The sequence below is a fragment of the Schistocerca nitens genome, chromosome 5 (genome assembly GCF_023898315.1).
Source record: "Schistocerca nitens isolate TAMUIC-IGC-003100 chromosome 5, iqSchNite1.1, whole genome shotgun sequence".
In the NCBI taxonomy this organism is placed as follows: Eukaryota; Metazoa; Arthropoda; class Insecta; order Orthoptera; family Acrididae; genus Schistocerca; species Schistocerca nitens.
The window spans coordinates 97,692,485-97,707,005 of NC_064618.1; the positions used below are offsets into that span (position 1 = coordinate 97,692,485).

General features: G+C 43.0%; 1 protein-coding gene across 2 annotated transcripts in view; it reads right to left on the bottom strand.

Moving 5' to 3' along the window:
- Positions 1-14,273, bottom strand: part of LOC126259864 (uncharacterized) — an 81,604-nt gene extending 67,331 nt beyond the window's left edge. Inside the window, exons 1-2 of one of the 2 annotated variants that reach the window (XM_049956922.1) lie at positions 14,098-14,273; positions 12,572-13,803 (exon numbers count right to left, since the gene is read on the bottom strand). In XM_049956922.1, the coding sequence (XP_049812879.1) occupies positions 12,572-13,801 (1,230 nt within the window). In that variant the 5' untranslated portion in view covers positions 13,802-13,803; positions 14,098-14,273. The remainder of the gene's footprint in view (positions 1-12,571; positions 13,804-14,097) is intronic. The other variant, XM_049956923.1, reaches the window with a different exon arrangement.
- Between the last annotated feature and the right edge of the window lie 248 nt (positions 14,274-14,521).

The following is a 14,521-nucleotide window of genomic DNA, read 5'->3' on the forward strand; positions in this document are numbered from 1 at the left end:
TCGCAAAGAAAAAGGGGCAGCCGACCCCGAAATCCCCAAGAGAACAGTGTGCGGAGAATGCCTGTCCTCCAACAGGTATCGTATGCTCTCTCCAGATCAAAAAATATTGCTACTGTTTGGTGTTTCCAGAGAAAATTGTTCATGATATAAGTGGAGAGAGCAACAAGATGGTCAACTGCAGAACAATGCTTTCGGAAACCGCATTGGGCAGGTGTTAAAAGACTGCGGGACTACAGCCACCAAGCTAAACGGCAATTCACCATACGCTCCAAAACCTTACATACACTACTCGTGAGAGAAATGGGGCAATAGCTAGAGGGGAGATGTTTGTCCTTTCCAGGTTTCGGAACAGTAACGACGATAGCTTCCTGCCATTGTCTAGGAAAAGTACTGTCGGTCCAAATTCGATAACAAGGGCGAAGGAGGTAACGCAGACTATGGGTTGATAAATGCAGCAACATTTGGATGTGGATACCATCCGGTCCTGGGGCGGAGGAGCGAGAAGAAGAGAGGGCATGTTGGAGTTCCCGCATGGAGAAAACAGTATTATAGCTTTCGCGATTTTGAGAGAAGAAAGCAAGAGGCAGCACTTCCGCTGCAAGTTTCTTTGGGAGAAACGCTGGCGGGTAATTTGAAGAGCTCGAAATCTCAGAAAAGTGTTGACCCAATGAGTTACAAATTGCGACGGGGTCCACTAATGTATCATGCGCGACAGTGAGCCCAGAGACCGGGGAGAAACTAGGCGCGCCAGATAACCGTCGAATCTGACTCCAAACTTCCGAGGAGGGAGTGAAGGTGTTAAATGAGCTAGTAAAGAATTTCCAGCTTGCCTTCTTGCTATTGGGGATGACACGACGGCATTGCGCATGGAACTGCTTATAGCGGATACAGTTGGCCAAAGTAGGATGGTGGCAGAAAACGCGTCGCCGCTCACGTATTGCGTCATGGCATGCCTCGTTCCACCAAGGAACTGGGGGGCGCCGGGGCAATTCGGAGGTGCGTGGTATTGAACGTTCCGCAGCTGTAAGAATAACGTCTGTAATATGTGTGACTTCATCGTCGACGCTAGGAAAGTGACGGTCATCGAATGTCGCTAGAGACGAAAAAGGTGTCCAATCGGCTTGAGCAAACTTCCAGCGTCGCGGGCGCATATATGGCAGTTGAGGCTGCAGTCTAAGGACACATGGAAAGTGGTCACTCAAGTGTGTATCATCAAGGGCGAACCATTCGAAGCGCCAAGCTAGCGGAACAGTACCGACCGAAAGGTCCAAATGAGAGAAATTTGTCGTGGAAGCAGACAAAAATGTAGGGACCCCAGTGTTGAAGCAAACTAGATCCGCTTGGTGGAAGACGTCTAGCAATAGTGAGCCACGTGGACAAGGATGTGGAGATCCCCAAAGCGGGTGGTGGGCATTGAAGTCCTCAACCAGCAAATAGGGGGGTGGAAGCTGACCAAGAAGATGAAGGAGATCAACTCGTGCCATTGGTGTGGACGATGGAATGTATACAATACAAAGAGAAAAGGTATATCCAGAAAGGGAAAGACGGACAGCGACAGCTTGGAAGGAAGTGTTTAAGGGGATTGGGTGATAACGGAGAGTATCATGGAGAAGAATCATGAGTCCTCCATGGGCTGGAGTGCCTTCAACAGAGGGGAGATCAAATCGGACGGACTGAAAAATGGGGGAGAACAAAGCGGTCATGGGGACACAGCTGTGTTTCCTGAAGACATAAGATGACCGGTGAGTAGGATCGTAAGAGGATCGACAATTCATCCCGATTGGCTCGAATGCCGCGGAGATTCCAGTGGATAATGGACATAGGGTGAACAGAAAATGGAGGAATGTGACCAAGGTTGCCGTCAACTGCTCAGAGATTGCGACCGACAGCATGGAATGGCATTCAGCCAAAGGCAGAAGATCCTGATCCATAGGTTGTTCAGGAGCAGCTCCTGCCACCAGCGATCGGCCGGTTGATCGGCCGCCAGCTTTGCGCCTCGGCGACACAGAAGACGGCTGAGGGCGATTTCCGCCAGGTGGTGCTGTAGATGAGACACGCCTTGGCGGAGAAGGAGATGAACTGGGTTTCTTATTAGCCTTCTTGGTAACATGATGTTTAGATGAAGGAGGAACCGATGGTTGTGAAGTTGGGGTACGTAAAAAATCTTCACGAGTATGCTCTTTTTCGAAGTCTTGGTGTCTGACTTTTGGGCTCGAGATTTAGCAGAACCCAATGAAGGGTGAGCCATAGAGTGATCAGGTGAAAGTGGTGAGGTTGAACGGGCGATCTTTGCGCTGGCCGATCTGACGACCGTGGCACTAAAGGTGTGGTCGCAAGTCTGCGTGGCTGCCTGCTTTGTTGGCAGAGGAGAAGGAAGGGCAGTGCTGTATTTTCCTGTCTGAGGCACAGTGGGCTGTCGACTGGCGAATAATTTTCGAGCAGCGAAGGTCGACACCTTTTCCTTGACTCTGATTTCCTGAATGAGCTTTTCGTCTTTAAAAATGGAGCAATCTCGAGAGGAAGCAGCGTGGTCACCCATACAGTTGATGCAACGAGGGGATGGAGGTGGACAAGCACCCTCATGGGCATCCTTGCCACACGTAGCACATTTGGCTGGATTGGAACAGGACTGGCTGATGTGACTGAACCGCTGACACCGATAGCAACGCGTAGGGTTTGGGACGTAAGGGCGAACGGAAATTATCTCATAGCCTGCTTTGATTTTCGATGGGAGTTGAACTTTGTCAAATGTCAAGAAGACAGTGCGGGTTAGAATAATGTTCGTGTCAACCCTTTTCATAACTCTATGAACAGCCGTTACGCCCTGATCAGACAGATAGTGCTGAATTTCTTCGTCAGACAATCCGTCGAGGGAGCGTGTATAAACGACTCCACGTGAGGAATTTAAAGTGCGGTGCGCTTCAACCCGGACAAGGAAGGTGTGAAGCAATGAAGTACACAGCAATTTTGGTGCCTGGAGGGCACCGACTGTTTCTAACAACAAGGTGCCATTCCGTAATCTGGAACAAGACTTTACAGGACCTGCAATTGCGTCGACACCTTTCTGAATAATGAAAGGGTTGACCGTGGAGAAGTCGTGACCTTCGTCAGACCGAGAAACAACAAGGAACTGTGGCAACGATGGAAGAACTGTCTGTGGCTGAGACTCAGTGAACTTACGCTTGTGAGCAGACATAGTGGAAGATGAGGAAACCATTGCGGAAGAATCCCCATGATTACCGGCGTCTCCGATGGCGCGCTCCTCCCTTGTGGGGGCCCTCTCTGAAGGCACTCCCGCCTTAGGTGATTGTTCACACCTCCTACAGGGAGGAAGAGAGAGAAAGGGAAAAACAAAGAAAGGGAAAGGAAAGAAGAGAGGTCTGAAATGCCGCAGCGGAGAAAAGGATAAAGAGAAGAGGTAAGGAAAAGAGAAGGATGAAGACACAAGCAGAGAAGGCAAAGAATGGGTTACATTTACGAGCGTCCGTCTCCGGACGTAGGCACAAACCATACTCCCAGTGGGGGAGAAAGGGAAGGAAAGAGCCAGAGGTTAGGGGAGGGGGGCGAAGATGGGGGATAGGGAAGGATGCGGAAAAGGATGGTATGCAGCCCGAAAAGGAAGGAGGGCCACATTAGCTCGGGGTCCCGTGCTCACTATGCACGTATCCACAAAAGAGTTGTGAACCCCCCTGGGGGGGGAAGGGGGGGGAGGGGGGTTGGAAGAGCAGTTGAACGGAATGGACAGTGTCTTGAAAGGAGGGTATAAGATGAACATCAACAAAAGCAAAACTAGGATAATGGAATGTAGTCTAAGTCGGGTGATTCTGAGGGAATTAGATTAGGAAATGAGACACTTATAGTAGTAAAGGCGTTTTGCTATTTGGGGAGCAAAATAACTGATGATGGTCGAAGTAGAGAGAATATAAAATGTAGACTGGCAATGGCAAGGAAAGCGTTTCTGAAGAAGAGAAATTTGTTAACATCGAGTATAGATTTAAGTGTCAGGAAGTCATTTCTGAAAGTATTTGTATGAAGTGTAGCCATGTATGGAAGTGAAACATGGACGGTAAATAGTTTAGACAAGAAGAGAATAGAAGCTTTCGAAATGTGGTGCTACAGAAGAATGCTGAAGATTAGATGGGTAGATCACATAACTAATGAGGAGGTATTGAATAGAATTGGGGAGAAGAGGAGCTTGTGGCACAACTTGACTAGAAGAAGGGATCGGTTGGTAGGACATGTTCTGAGACATCGAGGGATCACCAATTTAGTAATGGAGGGCAGTGTGGAGGGTAAAAATCGTAGAGGGAGATCAAGAGATGAATACACTAAGCAGATTCAGAAGGATGTAGGCTGCAGTAGGTACTGGGAGATGAAGAAGCTTGCACAGGATAGAGTAGCATGGAGAGCTGCATCAAACCAGTTTCAGGACTGAAGACAACAACAACAACAACAACAACAACAACAACAACAACAACAACAACAACAACAACAACCATCTACCCACATGCGGTTGTACATATGAAGGAGGAAGTGCTTGACTGTGAGAGAAAAGTGCTGCAACATCTAAATGTGAACACTGTCAAGCCCTCGGGTGGAAGATTGGGATGTAGTGAGAGCATGATGTAGCTCCCTCAGAGTATAGGCAACCTTGTAGCACTCACTATTCTGAGAGAGAAGGGTATCACCTGAGCTGCCTCCACTTGTTTCCAAGGAAGGTAGGGTGACAGTGGTTGGAGCTTGGAAACTCCGCAAAATAGCTTCCCAAGGTACTGGACAGTTGTAGGATCCACAATGACAACACCTGCTACGGTCAGGCTGGAAATCAGGGAATGGACCTTTGTCCCAGAGACCCAACAGAGGTAGTGGTGATGGTGGTGGTTGGTTTGTGGTGTCCTCAATTGCGCAGTCATTAGCACCCGCACCATGTCCCAAATTTTACACAGTCCAATCTAGCCAGTGTCACAAATGATGATAATGATGATGACAACACAAACACCCAGTCCCCAGGCAGAGAAAATCCCGAACCCAGCCGAGAATTGTAGCTGGGATCCCGTGATCCAGAGGCAGCAACACTAGCCACTAGACAACGAGGTTCGGACAACCGATTGAGGTTGCCCTGCACTAAGGAAGAGAGTGGAACTGTTAAAAGAACTAGTAAATGAAATTCAGCTAAGTTTTTTGCCATCACAAAGAATGTGACAACACTGTACACAACTGTTTATAACAAACACAGTTCGCCATCACAGAACAAACACGGTTAAAAATGTAGAGAGCATGTCTCCACGCATGAATCTCGTTATGGCGCACCTGTCCACCAGGGGACTGCAACATAGCAGAGTAATGATGAAATGTGAGGTATGGAATGTTCAGCAGCAGTAAGGATAACATTTGTGAGGTACACTACCTGGTCATCACAACTGGGAAAATGTTCATCGAAGGAGGGAGGAATAAAGCCTCTAGTCGACCTCCGAAAGCTGCCAACTGAGGTTACATGTAGGTGGGGTATGAATCAGCAAACAGGTAGTACACAGGAAAAGGTCACTCGAGTACGCGCCTGAACGAACCGCTGAAGACGACGAACAAGCTGGGCTGTGCAGAACAAGAGGACCAAATAAGAATAGGTGTGTACTGAGTCAGAAAGGAATGTGGGTGCTCCAGGGTTTAAGACAAATGAAGCTGAACTGACTGAAGGTCAGCCAAGAGGGCACCTATTTGAAAGATTCTGAAAAGTCCCAAATGGAATGGTGTGCATTCAAGTCACCAAGCAGCAAAAAGCAGTGAGGGAGTTAACGAATAAGCTGAAGGAAGTCCACTCTGGTGATACTGAATGACAGAAGGATGTAGATGTTGCAAAGAGACAAGGTGAATTGAGAAAAGATAATGCAAACCGCAACAGTTTGCATTTAAGTGTTCAGTGAGCTTGTTTGGCTATTAAAAACATCCCGGGAGAGCAGCATGACTCGCCCATGACATGGAATGCCATCCTCAGGGGGAAGGTCACAGTGGACTGGAAGGAAACGCGAGAGATCAAAGTGGTCGCGAGGACACAATTTTGTTTCTTGGTGGCAGAGAACAAGTGGACACTGTGACATCAAGAGCAGCTTTAATTCCTCCTTGTTGGACCTAATGATATGAATGTTGCATTTGAGGAGAGTCATAACGAGGACTGGGGGGAAGGGAAAAAATGAAGGTTCTACATCTACATACATACTCCGCAATCCTCCATATGGTGCATGGCGGAGGGTACCTTGTACCACAACTAGCATCTTCTCTCCCTCTTCCACTCCCAAACAGAACGAGGGAAAAATGACTGCCTATATGCCTCTGTACGAGCCCTAATCTCTCTTATCTTTGTGGTCTTTCCGCGAAATTTAAGTTGGCGGCAGTAAAATTGTACTGTACTCAGCCTCAAATGCTGTTCCTCAGTAGCGACTCATGAAAAGAACGCCTCCTTTCCTCTAGAGACTCCCACCCGAGTTCCTGAAACATTCCCGTAACACTCGCGTGATGATCAAACCTACCAGTAATAAATCTAGCAGCCCACCTCTGAATTGCTTCTATGTCCTCCCTCAATCCGACCTCACAGGGATCCCAAATGCTAAGTCACGCTTAGTCACCTAGGTGGCTGCTGAGTGCCAGCCTTCGAAGACTCATTTCTACAGGGAGTGGAATCTGCAAGATCCTGTTCCATGAGATCTACAGAGCCATCAGCATTCTCACTGTGTTGGCCTGCGGAATCCAGTGCAGAAAAACAGTGGGCGGTCCGCACCAGCGAAGTGAGGTCGGCCACATAAGGGTATCATGCAGCAACACTGTTGACGAGGATCTCGCTGTGAGGGCAGGAAAGGACCATTAGCCGCTGATTTCTTAGAGCCTTTGTGGTTGGTAGATGAAGACTCAGATGTTTAGTGGATGGAGGGATGTAAAAAGTATTTGTAGGAGTATTTCTGTTACCCTTTTTGGCCTACCGATTGCATACCAGGTGATTTCACAGTCCGAGCCGAAGATTTGGTGGCTTGTTGCACAGGTGGAGGAGGCATGGATGCTACCGTGATAATGGGTGAACTTACAACTGCAGTGCTGAATTTGAGGTTACAAGTCCACATGGCCACGTCCTCCATCAGGTGAGGTTTAGGCCGAATGGTACTATAAGCACCAGATGGTAAAACACAGGGCTTTCAACTAGCCAACAATTTGTGAGCGAGAGGGTAGGGTACTTTTTCCTTCACCCAGCTCTCCTAGACAGCCAGCTAATCAAGATACACCAGACATTCTCGGGATGAAGCTGCATGGTTGCATCAAAATTTTTCCATTACTGATATAGCAGGGAGGAGGAAGTGGGCAATCCCCTCATAAGCATCCTTGTTTCGACAGGACATGCGACTGTGGTTGTAACATTGACACTGGTTAGCAGCACATTGGGTTTGGAATGTACAGTCGAACTGTGATGACTTCATAGCCTGTTTTGATCTTTGATGGAAGCACTACTCTGTCAAACTTGATAAAAGTGCAGGTTGACACTAAGGTTGCATCAAAACTTTTCATTATCCCACGGAATGCAATGAAACCCTGATCAGAGTCAAGTTTGGATTTCTCTCAGACCACTGAGCAGCCTCGTATAACTTTTACCATGCAAAGTGTTCAGCATTCGGTGGGGCTGGGAGATTCTTTGATCTCTAGCCCTATTCCGTTTACGTTTAGTAGACGTAGACTGAGATGGTGACTGGCTCATTGCAAGAAAATTCTCCATAACTGATAGCATCTCCAATAGCGTGCTCCTTCCAACTTTGTGGCCGCCCTCAGACGGGGCTCACCCATCTTAGGTGGTTGTTCACACCTCCCAAACTCCTGATGGGGGACCAATTGGCAATTTGGAAAGGTAATAACTCACGCAATCACCCCATCCTCAGTCTGGCCTGCACCAGGGAGTACATATGAATCCTGCCTTTCAGTCAACCTGGAGTTGGGAATTACGCATTACTCAGTCACCTGTTATGCTTCAAACACATGAACCAGCCTTCAGGAGAGCACAGGTAGAAAGAAAAAACAAAGAGGAACCGCAAATGCTAAAGCAGAGGAAGGGTAAAAGATGGAGAATGAATAAAGAAAGTAAAAGTAGTTGGACTGTTCTGATGTCAGCTAAAAGCTCAGAACAATGACCCAAAAATATCCCAGACATGTTCCCCAAGGGACAGGAAAAAATAATAGGAGGAGGACAGACATGCAACACAGAAAGGGAAAATATGCTGGAAAGGTTGGGGCCCTGTAGTACCCATGCACAATCTCACCAAAGAGTGGTGAGCTCTGTGGGGGAATGACCTCATTTATCAGTATGAAATTGCACCTCCTCTGGTGTGGATACACACACCAACTAAACCACTGGATTTGGATATCTAACCAGGTCACAACCATAATCACCAACAGTGCTCATCTGTCTTAGTATGGAACAACAATTAATCACTGAACACAATGCGACACCATTCATCAGCAATCCACCCTTCCCAGTCATGGCTTCTGGTTCTGCAACTGGTTATGGAATTTCTCAATTTTTAAAATAATAGGCCATCTACTGGACCAATGTGGTAAAACAAAACCAAGAAATCAGGTTACCTTCCGTTCAGAAGGCCGTTTCACACAGCGACTGTTATTGACTTGCAAATAATAGATTTCAGCTATCAATCATCCTTTTCAAATTTTATTGGCAGATCTAGATTTCAGCTAGAAACTAGCCATTCGCAATGCACTATCATTTTTGATCAGTGTATGTAATGCCTGTTGGTCGGGCTTCATCCACAGTTCATTCAATACAACTCAATGAACTGTGGATGAAGCCCGACCAACAGGCATTAGGTGCATTGATCGAAATCTATAGTGCATTGAGAATGGCTAGTTTCTAGCTGAAATCTTTATCTGCAAATAAAATTTGCAAAGGACAATTGATAGCTGAAATCTATTATTTACAAAACCAATAAATGATATTTAAATTATTAATTAATATGACTAGTACAAAATTTTCTTCTTCTGTGTTGAGATTATGAGTACCAATTTCAAGGTTCTTTTAAAGTAAAGATGTTTATATTTATCACTTCCTCTGATCTAAACATTTTAACAGGATATCAAGATAGTGAATGAACAAGAAGTAGTCTCCTCTGGTACGAATGATGTAGATTTTGCATCTGCAAAGGAAGAATTACATTCCCTGAATCCCCAACTATTAAGGTGGTTGTTGGTCCTGTTAAGTAGCAGTGGTCAGCTAAGTCAAATTACAAAGTGCATACCTTAAGAAAGCACAGAAAATTTATTGAACATGCGCATGATAACACCTGAGCAAAACTAATTACCCACTTCAATTAAAAAGAAAATTTGGAGTTTTAGCAACTTTTGAGCAATTTTTATCAAATGTCAATTCAGTTGTTGAATTATGTACTCCTACAATGGAATGGTGTAAATTTTAAGTTATACCAGTGCCCCCATGTAATAAAAATATTCTTTAGTGCATTACATCTGCATAAAAACACACAATGGACGAAGCAAAAGAAAAGTGAACCAAAAATGGCACATGTTTAAACTGCAGAGTCATTCTCGGAAGTAAATGAGTGTTCCTGCCACAGTGCCAACAAGAGACACTATTATTATAATAGCTGCAGGAGAAAAAGTGGTGAAAGTGAAAAGATACATGATACAAAGTACTGAAGAACCTTTAACCATGTATGACAAAGAACATTCAGTGTTGGAAGATCAACATTTTATGCAGCATGATTTAAGTGGGTGGTTCCAAATCCCCCTCAGTAAGTCCATTTGTGTGAACATTCCGCATATTTTGCATTTTACATGGTAACTTTGAAGAACCTACTTAATTCAGTGAACTGTGACACCCTGGTTGACTGTGTGAAATTGTTTGCTGTATGTGTTGCAAGGTGAGAGACCTCTTCGCTTCAGTAATGTATGGCTGTGTGAACAACTTTTTTATATAAAATGAAATACAACTGATGCAACGCAAGTCAATTAACCTCCACATATCAACTAATAGACTCCCTTAAGTATCTCTCAACTTCAGGAACAATTACTGAAATGCAAAATAAATAGGTCAAACTGGTATAAGTTGCCAGTTACCAGCTAACAAAATGTTATTGCTAGCACTACTGCTACTGTTGTTTTCCCAGTGAAAATCTAAAATCTTACCATCTCCCAAAATTTGCGAGCAAATTTTGCCACTATATATTTCTCATACCTCTGTTACCTCAGATACTTCTTTACCAATAGTTACTTTTGTGTTTTCTCTCTCTCCCTCCCCCCCCCCCCTCTCTCTCTCCTGTCCCCTTTTCATCACAAAAGTGCACAACTTCCCAAGCAAAGAGGGGGATCTATAGCAGATTCCTTGCACAATTAGGCAATGTGTGGATTCAAGAATGCCCATGCGTGCATGCGCTCTTTCCACAAATATTTGTGCATGCCCTTTTATTTCCACACGAGGAGAGAAGCATCATGTGGACATACTTTTATGTCCTTTTCCTGAGAGCACCACAAATATGTCACTGGTATGAGCAGTAGAAACTTATTTTTACAGCTTTCCCACATTTATAAAATAGCCCACCAATGCACCATTCTTCTACAGAAACAATATGGTCTGCCCACATTTCCTCATCCAAAAAGTGGATATTCATGCCAACAAAGTTGACACTCTGCACAGTGATTTATGGGAATGACCATAAATAGAAAATGCCAGTCGCTCCCTCCAACAACCTCGCTGAGTGTCAACCCACTTTGTGTGAGCAGTACTTCACAGCAGGATCCAGGGCTATTACAAGCCCCAGACACACAACCTCTGAATGCAACTTAGAATTAACATACTCAAGAACTTCGCGGACATCAAATTTACCACAAGAACGCACCAACCTCCAAATATGCTGTCCAAATATAACACCACATGTTGTCATTATATCTAAAAAGTCCAGTAGCTACTGAACATTTCACATGACAAATTTTTCATATAAATTTGCAGAAACACTTGTATTCCAGAAACATGAACATTTGACACACAAAATTAACAATTATATTCAATGAAGTAGTACTTACAGCAACATACACATGATTCTGCAATTGCACTGACACTGTGTCTTAGCATATAATTACACTACAACCATTCCGTAACCCTATAAATTTTATTTGTTTATATTAGCTAGTTATTACGTGCGTTTATTCGATTCTTTCTTGCTAGGCCTACTTCATTCTTCACTTATGTACAATACCACATGCCAATTACTGTGTTGTATTTACTTATTATTCCAGTACCACATACAACGTCCAGCCACCCTTCTGCCAATCACTCCACGACACTGAAGCTAAACAAATTAAAAAAAAAAACAAAATTTCCACCAAGGTAAGGATTTCCCACAAACCTATTACAAGGCTGTCAAAAATTTCTATTAATAAACAACAAAGCTGATCTTCCATAACCAAACTTTTCTTCTGAGCTATCACTCACACATGTAGTCATAATTTTTAATTTAAGCAATATGTAGCATAAAGAGTAAATTGCACTGATACACACAGACATTTCTTCCATTATCTGAATCACTACAACAAAATGAAAGGAATTCTCTTTTGTGCAGACAGAATACATTTACTAAGAATTTACCAGAATTTTTAGGTTTCAATGTGAATCAATCATCAACCTACAGTTTACAGGCAATACTAATGAAACACTATAATGACAGTAACTCAATGACAAAGTTTCTAATACTCTCCTGTGGAGGAAAAATAATGCGGGATGATTTCAGAATGATTTAAGTTAGCAAACAGAAGGTTATGGCTTTGATCTCTTCCTCTTTTCTGGTCAACACTATACATTTCATGCTGCAATCAGTATTCACGTATTAGTCTGCCATTTCTACAATATCCCTTTCACTGTCCCTCACTTAAAGAGTTCATTTTCAAACTTGGAAGTAGGATTTTTCAGTTTGCACAGGAAGTCAGATTTTTAATGTTTCTCAATACAGATGATATAAAACATCACCAAAGCTTGGCTTCATATTAAAACTTATTACCACTCATATAAGGTCTTTCCTTCCTTTCTGCCAATTATGTGAGGCACCAGGGCAGAAACATTATGTACTGAACAAACCTGTTTTCTGGGTACCAATAATTCAATTTTTATATTATATTAACAACCCACAGCTCATACAGTAATTTAGTTTGAGAGACTAAAACATCCCAATGCCAGTTACTTTACCATTTCTTACTGCGGAAACCATAATTAGTATAGTGTCCAAAGTATTGTAAAATCTCTGACTGCTTAGTATAGCAACCTGGTGCATTGCTTGCATATACTTACACAAGCATTACAGTTTCTACACACAAATGTCGTTAACTTACACAGCTTTTGCAAAAATGTATCAGCAGTAGTTTTAAACCATCACCTCTTCATAACTTATAAATTATTAGCACTAACTATAATGTTTACACAGACATGTAAATAATTTTTAAGAAATATCATCATGAATGTTTGGCAAATATCAGTTTTACTTGACATTAACTGCAAAAGACTCCTCAAAGAAATATTACATACCTTCTTCTTAAGATGTCCACTGCCCAAAATATCCAACCATTCATCTTCGGTTTCATCGTTTGATACTGGTAATTCAGATCTTTTCTCAGTGTTCTCATCTGTCTCCTCTTGTTTACCAGATGTGTCTAATTTTAAGTCTTCTTGATTCTCTCCTAGATGTGTGTTTCCAACTACTGCAGGTGATTCAGTTTGCTTTTTCTCTTCCACAGAATCTCCTCCTTCACTTTTATTCAAAACAGAATGCTTGTCCTCAAACTCAATTTGTTGCTTTCTTTCCACAGGGTCCATTTTATCACCTTCATGTGAAACAAATTTTAGATGTTTTTCAGTTTCTGAAATTTCATCACTTTCAGTCTTTGTTTGTATCTCGGACCTTTCATTAGATATAAAAGAATTATTACTATTCTCACTACTCTCTTTCACATTTTCATTCTCAGATTTCTGTTCACTCGGACCTAAAGACTCTCTTTGATGCACATTCTTACTGTTACTTGACCACTGATCATCAAATCTGAGATATGCATTTTCACCGAGTGTGCGTGAATTATCATTTGATTTAAAGTCTTCAGTGTCAGTCTTATTAATTTGAGGACTTACTTTCAGTACATCCATGTTGGTTTGTAAATTAGTATTATCCGAGTCCTTTGCTACCTCATCTCCGAGCATTGAATCACTTGTTTTGTCCAGGGCAGCGATGCTTTCATCATTTGACTGTGGAAAGGTAGATCTGTTAATACCATCACGATTTTCTTCGGCATTGGTTTCCGTTGCTGTTTGTCCATTCTCTGGCGCAATTTTGCTCGATGTTTTATTACGCCCATTTTCCCCAATGTCCACACTACCTGAACCATCTTGGCCACTGACATTAAAAGCAGAATTGTCTGTCCTTTCAGTAACACTTAAGTCTTCATTTTCACTTGCTTCGCTGGGCTTCCCAACATTTGTATTGGCAGCTAATAACCCTTCCTCTGTTGGTACGTTCGTTCTGCTTTCATGAAGAATAAATTGATTAACGTCGGTCGCTGGAGGCAGAAATTGATCCTTCCTCACGCCCCCACCGAAAAGAAAATCCTCTGGCTGGTGTTCAATGTGCTTGTCTCCCATAAAACCAAGCTGTTCACTGCTACGTAAATTTTCCATCATTCCCAATTCGGCATGTTGCTGTGGTTTAGAATGTTCCGCTGAACTCGACACGAATCTGTCGGTATGAATGTGATCGCCACTTTCCATATCTGTGCGACAAATTAAAAAAATATATATATATGAACATGCATTACTAACGCAACGTACAATTTGCGCAGTTAGGTTTAGTACTTTTAATTTGAAGATAAATAACCACCCCATTGGTGAAGCAATAACTTAAAACAACACATATCTTCAGCGACTTAATTGCTTTCCGTTCGTAATTCATAAAATTGGATATTAAACATTTCTTTTTAAAATTACAGAAACTATAAAAAAGCCGGACGAATTAACCAAACATCCTATGACATTCGCAACAGGAATATGAATCATACTATACAAACCAGGAGTTAGATAATCACTAATTATTCGGTGCAACCGCGTCGCCAGATAACGCTATACACAATTTCGGTGAGTACTTCAGGCACTACTGTCAACCACAAACTTCTACGAAACAGAACCCGTAACACGCCGCATTACTCACAAACATTCTTAACCGGGAGGTGATTGGCAAAACTTTACAGTTCCCAAAGATATTATTTTCGCGATTCCAAAGTTACGATAGTCGAAGAGGATAGGCCATGAAAAATCATATTTGAATACATAAAGAAATGATAGGGTCACATTACGAGGTTATGCTTGTAATGGGTTAAATACTGGTTAACTCTTTAAGGCTACAGTAGGAACAAAACGTTTCTTTCTATGCAAAACAAATATCTACTCAACGGTCAAATTTCACCTGATTAATATCAGCAACATTTGTGTTTA